The sequence below is a fragment of the Olea europaea genome, chromosome 14 (assembly GCF_002742605.1).
Source record: "Olea europaea var. sylvestris chromosome 14, O_europaea_v1, whole genome shotgun sequence".
In the NCBI taxonomy this organism is placed as follows: Eukaryota; Viridiplantae; Streptophyta; class Magnoliopsida; order Lamiales; family Oleaceae; genus Olea; species Olea europaea.
Window position 1 is genome coordinate 5329507 of NC_036250.1, and position 8799 is coordinate 5338305.

At 39.9% G+C, this 8799-nt stretch overlaps 1 protein-coding gene across 5 annotated transcripts; it reads left to right on the forward strand.

The window, feature by feature from the left end:
• The first annotated feature begins 466 nt into the window (after nt 1-466).
• On the forward strand, nt 467-6016 carry LOC111408896 (signal recognition particle 54 kDa protein 2-like). 5 transcript variants are annotated; one of them, XM_023038731.1, is made up of 4 exons: nt 467-2024; nt 3082-3181; nt 3337-3494; nt 5212-6016. In XM_023038731.1, the coding sequence occupies exons 1-4, from the start codon at nt 2004-2006 to the stop codon at nt 5284-5286; spliced, it is 354 nt and encodes a 117-aa protein (XP_022894499.1). In that variant the 5' UTR covers nt 467-2003; the 3' UTR covers nt 5287-6016. The 5 variants fall into 5 exon arrangements, with proteins under 5 accessions (XP_022894499.1, XP_022894500.1, XP_022894496.1 ...); XM_023038732.1 differs by having other exon boundaries at nt 5215-6015; XM_023038728.1 differs by lacking the exon at nt 5212-6016 and having other exon boundaries at nt 467-796; nt 1633-2024; nt 3337-3880.
• The last annotated feature ends 2783 nt before the right edge of the window (nt 6017-8799 follow it).

Sequence of the window (8799 nt, forward strand, 5' to 3'; positions counted from 1 at the left end):
CAAAGACTGTTCTCATATAAGGTACCATGACGACCTCAAGTCAAATGACCAATTCCACTACCGAACGTTAGAGATTAACCATTGACACTCAGATAGTTATCAATGCAGAATCTCTTGGTGGGTCTCCAATGTTTTGTTAAATAACAAAACATCCATGTGTTTATTCAAGTGTCACCATACTTTAACTTGTGAGATCAGCTACTTACTTTACAAGTAAGAAATACCACACGTGATGGTCTATTCGTATCTCATTATTACTTATGACCATAAACGATTTAAGATTCAATCATATGTAATTTGTATTTTACAATCACAACTCTCTGTGATTAACAAATTACGAAAATTTGAATCTACGGACTCTATTATTTAATTTAATTGTTTATTAATTAAATTTAATTAAATAATAAATCTATCAATAAATTATATTAATTATATATTAAAAATATTTATGTTCAATGTATAATTGGACATAGATGTACAATACTTACACCCACTGCCATAACCACGTTTTCTATCCTCCCTTCCATTCTAAACCCTCGATTTCCTTCCATTAATTTCGCCTCTCAAAGAATGAGCTGGCTGTACAAGTTCAGATTTATGTGCGCAATTCCACTGACTTTTCTATGGATTTCTCTTTAGATTCTTCCAGAGGGCAGGGACTTGATGATTACGTAGTTCACGTAATTCGGGATGGGTTATTTTTGGGGAGTTGAATTGGACTTCCAGAGAGTGTAGTTATGAGGCTCTGCCTGATGTTTTCTGGGCGAGACATGATCCTACAACTCTTAATCGCCAAGTGAGTGTTGATTATTATGAGTTAATTGAGTTGGGTTCTTTATCAGATGATTAATGCTTTGAATTTTCAGCTTGGATTTCCATAATGTAGTGGACAAACAAATATGAATAGATTCAAAAAATTTCTCTTCCTTTCTTTTTCCTTCACTAAATTTTGAAGTACTATGGTTGTATACATGCATATTAAACAATCTGCACTTTTAGCGTTACAATGCATTTTTCTTTTCAAATTGGTACAGGATGATTTGTATACTTCAGAATAAATGCTCAGTAAGAAAATTGATAATGTGCGTTTTGAGTCAATTTTATTGCTAAACTGTTTCTGTTACAAATATTATGTTGTTAGACTGTCTTTTTTGGCTGAAGATTTTCGACATTAGATTAAGTAGTGTTTCTTTACAATGAATCCCTGATACATTTTTGTCCATTTCAACTATCAAACATTTTTTCTTCATATACATACTATTTAAATTTGGTCGGTATGTGGAAAATTGGTATGGTTTCTTTGTCATTTGACGAGTAACTTCTTTATTTTAAATTGATGGGCTTTGATCCATTTTATGTGCATATCCTAATTCTTATCTTTTTCTCACATTAATTGACAGCTCCTTTTAAAATATTCTTCATATTTGTATATGTGATCTGCTTGAATCTGGAAAGACTAACCACCTGAATGAAACGTCCCCACAATCATTCGACAAAGCTACAGCTCCAGCTGTCATAAAATCACAACAGGATAGCACTGTCGAGAATCAATAATCCTCTTGGGATTTCTTTCTCCTCTTTTTGGCCTATGTGATATCCTATAATTGAAAAATAGCTTTTGTATAATGGCAGATTTACAAGTTTAAGCAAATGGTAGCCTGGTGATAAAATGTTGCATGTCTGATGGCTGATTGGGGTTTGATTTTGCTGCTGAATTTCTGTTGGCCATTTTCACCGTTTCATTTTTTAAAGCTCAATGATATTGTTAGTGGCCAAATTTTATTTTTTATTGTATCACAAGCTGACTCCTTGCAATTTCATACCTTGGGCATGTATTTTCCTCTAGGATTAGTTGGATAGTAGCTTATGAATCCTACTAACCAAGCTTCAAGTCCAGTGAAGGGTTCTGCTTCTAAGGGGCTACATTTTCCATGGAAGACATATAAGGCAAATAAATATGTTACCTTCATGGTTCTGCAACCAATTTTGAGCCACCTTGGTTGATGCGAACAAGACTAGATAAGGTTGCACTGGAAATTCTGGAGTCAAGATTTAAAAATTATTTTTTCCCAGATATGTTTGTATGTATATATATTATGACTCCAAATTTGTGTCCAACACTGAACTTGTGTCAACAAGTCTTTATTACTTGGAGGATTCTCATTTCCTTTATCTTGAGAAACTGATAGAATTTTTGTTCTAACCATTGGATAGGTCTTTATTTGTTGTTTGCTTTCTCATGAAGGTGTTGTTTGAGAAAATTTCTCGAAAGGTAATTCAACTACTTCCAAAGAAACTAGAAGAAGAATAAATAATAAATGGAGATACCTTAACTCATAGCTTAATTCTTTGGGATAAGGTCCAAATTGACACAGATCAAGTAAAAATCAATCTTAGTTAAAACCTCAAGTAAGAGCTTCGAGCATGTTTGGCTAAGCTTAGAAAATTCACAATAAGCAAGTTTTAAAGTAAGCATTTATTTATTGGTCAAAGTTTGAACAAACTTTAAGTAACTCTTTTACTTAGAAAGGAAGGAAAAAGTAAACTATTGAAAATGATACTAAAATTTCTTTTCATTTTAAACTCAATTTACAAGTCTCGTGTGTTATGGTACGCGTACAGACACCTCCATATCTCATACTCTATCACGCGGTTTAGCACTCTGTACCTCCAGCCAACGCCCCCATAACCTTATGCTCCATTACATTTTTTTCACGTCCATCTTTCTAAGTTTATATTGATACTAGAAAACAGCCTAAAGACTTACTTTTACATGTTTTTTGAGAGAGGCTTTAATCATTGTCTGGGATGAAGAATGATATTGGATGCACAGCATGTCTTCCCATGCTTATGAGTTATTGTAGAAGTAAACTAAACTGGTCAACTGAACCCTGATTTATACAGTTGGAGAATCACAAGTAGCACATGTAAATGTTTTGGAACCATATTTTTGTTTTGAACCTCTTTTTGCTTTCTTTTTTCTAATGGTAATGCTGAAATGTCATCTTTATTCATAGAGTAGATTATGCTACATGGCTGTGGTGTTGAAACAGTTTTGATTATTCTATTTCCATAATGCAGAGTTGCAGCAACAAAAAGTCCAGTGATATTTATCTAAAAAGTGAACACATGAATGAATTTGAAGTTTTTGATGCCAAACCATTTGTGAGCCGACTTTTAGGTCTGCATCCTTTCTCATGGTTATGTACCTTCAGTTCTAATGTTATTCAAATGAATAATCTTTGCTTATCGTAGATGTTTTGGTTAATTCTCCTATTAAAAAAAAGATGTTTTGGTTAATTCTGTTTTGCAATGTACAATTTTCAATTTAATTAGGCATGTGCGACTTGTCCGGATTCATGGACAAAGTCCATGAAGTAATTCCAAAAGATCAACAGACCAAGTTTCTGGAAAAGCTTGAAGAAGGAAAGTTTACGTTGAGGATCATGTTCGAGTATGTTCAGCATATACTTCAAATGGGTCCAATTGGCCAGGTCTGTCACATGCCAGTGTTGTTGTATGCACTGATTAGTTGCTATAGTTTTGTAGTTGGCCTATTATTTTTTGTGATTTTACACCACTCTTCCATTCCACCACGTTTTTCTTGATTTCCTACATTTTTGACTACATTGATTTTGATGATCTTTGTAAAAATTTAGTTCAATAAGTCTCTGCAACTTTTAGCAAACAATTGAAATTTTCTTTGGATTTTGAGTCTTCAAGGGAGTTGCTAATATTACTTCAAAGAACTTGTAATTAAGCCATTGTCTGGCCTCATTTCTTAAAACTCATTTTCCATCTTACATTTGTTGGAATCACAACTTTTATATGCTTTTCAATCACACATTTCACCAACTTTCATCAAAATCTACTAAAAAAACTAGGACCGAACCGAACCCGACGGTTCTTGTCAAATTAAATATCCGAACGGGTATTTGAATTGATAACCGACGGGTACGGTTCGGTTCTCGATTCTAGACCAAGACCCGAAGAATCGAATAAGAACCGAATATTTCTAATTTTTTTTTTAAATTGAGTAAATCCAATTATTTTAATTTCAATTTTTTCTAAACAAACTAACAAATTAACGATTTCTAAATCTAAATTTTTGGTCCAATAATTTGTTTCGCTTCTAATTTTTTAATTTTTGGCCCAATTACTCATTTTATTGTTTCATTTCTTAGCCAAGCAAGATCAAATACACTAAATAACCCTAAACACCAAAACTGAAGTGCATAACGTTGTCTCGACTCTCGCACTCACTCTACAGCCTCGCTAATATTCCAAAACCTATACAATCATTGGTCAACATTGTGACCTCTGATCGAAGCTGTGACCTTCGCCAATTGAAGCTTTGATCGTAGCGATCATTTGAATAAGGTAGTTTACTAGTCTCTGACATTCCAAAACTATTGAATATATCATTAGTTGTATTTATATAATGTTGTTATAAATGTTAAAAAATTTAATTATAGTACAGAACCGAACCGAACTGAACCGAATGGAACCGAACCCGAACGGTTCCATAATTATATTTGGACCCGACGGTTCCATTTATTAGATATCCGAAAATCTCGGTTTGGTTCGGTTCTCTTTAGAATCGAACCGAACCGACCCGCGCCCATCCTTAAAAAAAACTAATTGTTATCCAAACCAAACAGGGGCTAAGGGTTATTACATTATTTAAGGATTGTTATTCGTTGTTGCTTTAATGGAGGATTTAATTGACGAATTTGGTGGGAAGTGGAATGATTGGGATGCAGTTTTATTTATTTTATTTTATATATATATTTTTTTCAGTAAGCATTATTTTGATTTCTCCTCTAAACCCACTTGCCCAACTCTTTGTGGGGAGAGCTTAGCTAAGTTGTCTTGCTCTCCAAACTTATATTGGTCTGTTAAGTGATTCCAATGCTTGAAACTCACCTAACTCGGTCAGGCTATTTTTAAGCAGATAAATTGTCCTTTTTTAAGTGCGAAATACTTTTGATTCTTGAGTTACTTTGCATGTTTCAAATTGTTATATTTTCATAGATAGATCATCATTATTGTTAGTCTTGAGCTATAATTATCTGCAAATGGCTTTTATTCTTCGTTTTCAAAAGCTTTGCTTTCTTGAGCCCGTCAATTATTCTTCATGTTATCAATCAAAAACTAATGAGACACCCAAAGTTGAGATTGAAAATCAAGGTGCTGTTTTTGCTGTGCTAGAAGAGAACCCGAAAAGGAAGAAGTAGAAGGAACAGCCCAAAGAATGGAGGTGCATGGATTCATGCTGTTAGATGATTGGGTACATGTGCACCAACTGGTCGTTGCTCTTGTTTCTATTTCATTGTTTGCCTTGTAATTTGCCTGGACTTAAGGTGCCTGAGCCTCCCGGAGTGAGGCTGAAGCGTGAAGGCCTCAACGCGCTCCATCCCATTGTTTTGGTGCTCGGCATTGTCACCGGAAGACTGGAGCTCTAGGAGGTGAAGCTTGTTATGATGGCCTTTTTTACAGGTGGCTTTGGGGCAGTAGCTTTGCAGAGACCTTCAAGATATTTGAATTACATAATTGGATTTTGTTTTATGTTCCAGTTTTACATACTATTTTGCTCATGGATATTTTGTATGGGCTATTTTTATAGAGAATTTGGTACACATTGGCTATGAGGGGAAGAATATGCATATGGTTGCTTATATATGTCCACAAAGATTTTTCCACTTAGAGTCTGATGTTCATGTTGTACAGAGTATGTCAGATGGAATTTTCATCCCTACATGAAGGATATCGTTGTAGTTGTACCTTTCATGTGTAAAAATCTGGTTTTTCTTTTTAACATATGTGTTGACCTCCAAAAATGGCTCCTCCACGTGGCCAACTTATAGCTACTCCACGTATTCCTCCCTGCGAAATGAACAAATGGTCAGGCACACACGGTCGGAACCAACGGGGGTGGTGGCGGTCGTATACACTCCGATGGTCAAGTCAGGTTTAGGTGGTCGGAACAGTGCCCAGGGGCTACACAAATCAATCAATAAAGGGGGAGAAGAAAATATAAACTTGTTATGGAATGCTGTGTATTGAGAGTTTCATTACCTTTGCCTCTTGCCAAACTTTGGGTATTTATAGGTGGTATGAACCGTGGGATGTGGGACACGTGTATACATCTGATGGTATGAAGCGTCTGCTCATAGGCGTCAATCAGCCGCGCTTGTAGAGTGGGCGGACAGTTTGTTTCCCCCGAGTTGAATTGACATAAAGTTGATAAGTCACATCAAATAGCCTCATGGGGACGTCAAATCAATTTAAACATTAGATGCAAGACAAATCTTAAATTGGCGGCGGATCTTCTAACCGGGGTCCACTTGATCCCGACCTCGGAGGTGGGATGCTTCGGCAGATCAGTAGTAGGAATCGATATATCACTTCGGAGAAGCTTCGGGAGGGTCGGAGTGGTCTACTTGGTGGTGAAATGAAACTTCGGTATCGAGGCCCGAATAATCGAGGCCTAACAGTAGTCCCCCAAATTCGGGAATGAATATTTATATTATACGTTGATTTGTTTTCCTGACCGGGTCGCGGCGTAGGGGTAGCTGAAACTTTGTAAAGCATGGGAGGAAACGCAGCGGCCGAGGCGATGAGCCAATGGGGCGTTCGCGTCGGGTGCGTCCAAGCTTTGTAAAGTTTGAGGGACTCATCTCGCACCGATGCGTTGACAGGAAAAGGTCGATGCGTGGGGAGATGACTGAAACTTTGTAAAGCATGGGAGGAAATGCAGCGGTCGAGGCGATGAGCCAATGGGGCGTTCGCGTTAGGTGCGTCCAAGCTTTGTAAAGTTGGAGGAGGAGCTCATCCGAGGCGACCCAAACGTCCAATGATTTGACAACTGTTGCGTGTTTCCAAGGTGGCAGTTGGGTACCATGCCCATTCTCCTAAAAGGCTGCTGCGGCTAGTAATTATTATTGACGACTGTTTGTAACCGAGGTGACGCGTTTCAATTTAGCGTGAAAGTCACAGCGACATCTTGGGCGTAGATCAAATCTGGCGTTTCATTTCAACGGCCCGGATTGAGGATGCGACGAACGGTTTAGATTGATCGTATTTGAATTCAATGGTGGAGATTGGACTTGTCTTTCCTATAAAAGGCGAACTCTGGGTTTTATCAGAGTTTCTATCTTTGCCAGACGAAAATCATAATTTGCTCTCAAATTTTCGACGATTTTCGGCGTTTTGCAAGCAACTCCGGCGATAGAGAACGATACTTCCGGCGATCCTGCACCATTTCCGGCTAGGAAAAACTTCCAAACCCGTAAGTTTCAGCACCCATTTGGACTGTAAAAAATTTCTTAACGAATGGCCTCAGAAGGGAGTTCTGGTTTGGGGAGGGGCTTAGAAATAGTGAGGGTGGACGAGCCCATTGTGGCGACCTCCTCAGAAATAGCTGGGGCAATAATGGGGGGGGGGAGAACATATGGAAGCGACCAGATAGCCCCCCGGATACTTCTGTGCATTGGGGGGCGTTGGACTACCCATCAAAATTGAGGGAGGCCGACCTGGGTAGACTTAGGACAGAATATAGGATCCCAGACAGTGTAGACTTGATTCTCCCTGTGCCGGAAGAGAGAGCCTGTTACCCAAGGCCGGGCTGTGTGGCCATTAGTGAGGCAATCCTTAGGGCCGGACTTAGGCTGCCTGTCCACCCATTCTTTAGGTTGGTGCTTAAGTCTTACGGGCTAGCCCCGATGCAACTCAATCTAAACTCCTGGAGCCAGACGGTGGGCTCCTGGATGTTGTGAAAAGAGGCGTCGTTAGGAGTGGAGATGCCCCTTTTCGTTTTCCAGACCCTCTATATACCCAAGGTTACTGCCGGGGGGGGTATAAGACCCGGGGTTGGTACTACTTGACGTCATGGGGTTCCCACACTCCATTCGTGATCGATCTACCGAGCTTCATCAAGGAATGGAAGAGCTCATGGTGTTGGGTAGCGGGGCGATAGGACACAATGGAGGGGGACCCCCTGGCGCCTCTTATAGTCCCGGCGAAGTTTTCAACACTTAGTGAGTATAGTAGTTGCTCCTTTTGTTTTCTCTTCGGCTCGGCTTGTGTTTAACAGTTATGTTTCCTTTCGTAGGTTCCCTTCCTCAGTGTGAGCTATCAACAGAGGACTTCGACACTATCTGTGTCATTTATCAGCTGCCTCAGAAAAAGAGGTCCTACCACAGGCTGATCCGGAAGAACATCCATTTCATCACTCACGACTTAATGGCGTCCCAAGGTAATAGGACCGAAGCCCATACTTTTTATTCCGAACTCCCTAGACTTGTACTAATTCCTTATTCGTTTCTTTGCAGATAACTTCAGCAAGAAGCTGCCAGTACGCCCCGACTTCAAGACCATCCAGAAAATGATGGCTGAGGCACGGGCGTTGAAGGCCTCCTCCTCTTCGTATAAGAAGCAAATGGAGGAGCTGGTGGAGGCCAGTAAGAGGCTTCAGCCTCCGATGGAGGAGGAGGTTCAGGAGGACCCGGAGGCTGACCTCCGAAGGAAGGGCAAGAAGAGTGCTGCCCCGCCCAGACGCCCAACTGTGGCGAGGCCACCCCCAGTTTTGAGGCAAACAACTATTCCTACGGGGGTGGCCCTTCCGGAGAGAAGCCCCGTTGCGGCAGAGCCTGTCGCTGCCCCGGGCACAGCGCCCCTTGCGGCCGTACCCATTGAACAAGTTCCGGGGCAGTAGAGGAGAAAAAGGGCCCGCTCTAGCAAAGAGGTTGATTTCCTGGGCACCAACCAAGAGGAGCCCGTAAGGGAGGTGTTGGAGGC

Excerpts from the sequence above, each read along its gene's own strand:
- LOC111408896 (XM_023038728.1), top strand. The coding sequence starts at position 2,004 with ATGCGAACAAGACTAGATAAG. Across the intron at positions 2,025-3,081 it reads TGCGAACAAGACTAGATAAG|AGTTGCAGCAACAAAAAGTC; the intron begins GTTGCACTGGAA and ends TCCATAATGCAG. Across the intron at positions 3,182-3,336 it reads ATTTGTGAGCCGACTTTTAG|GCATGTGCGACTTGTCCGGA; the intron begins GTCTGCATCCTT and ends CAATTTAATTAG.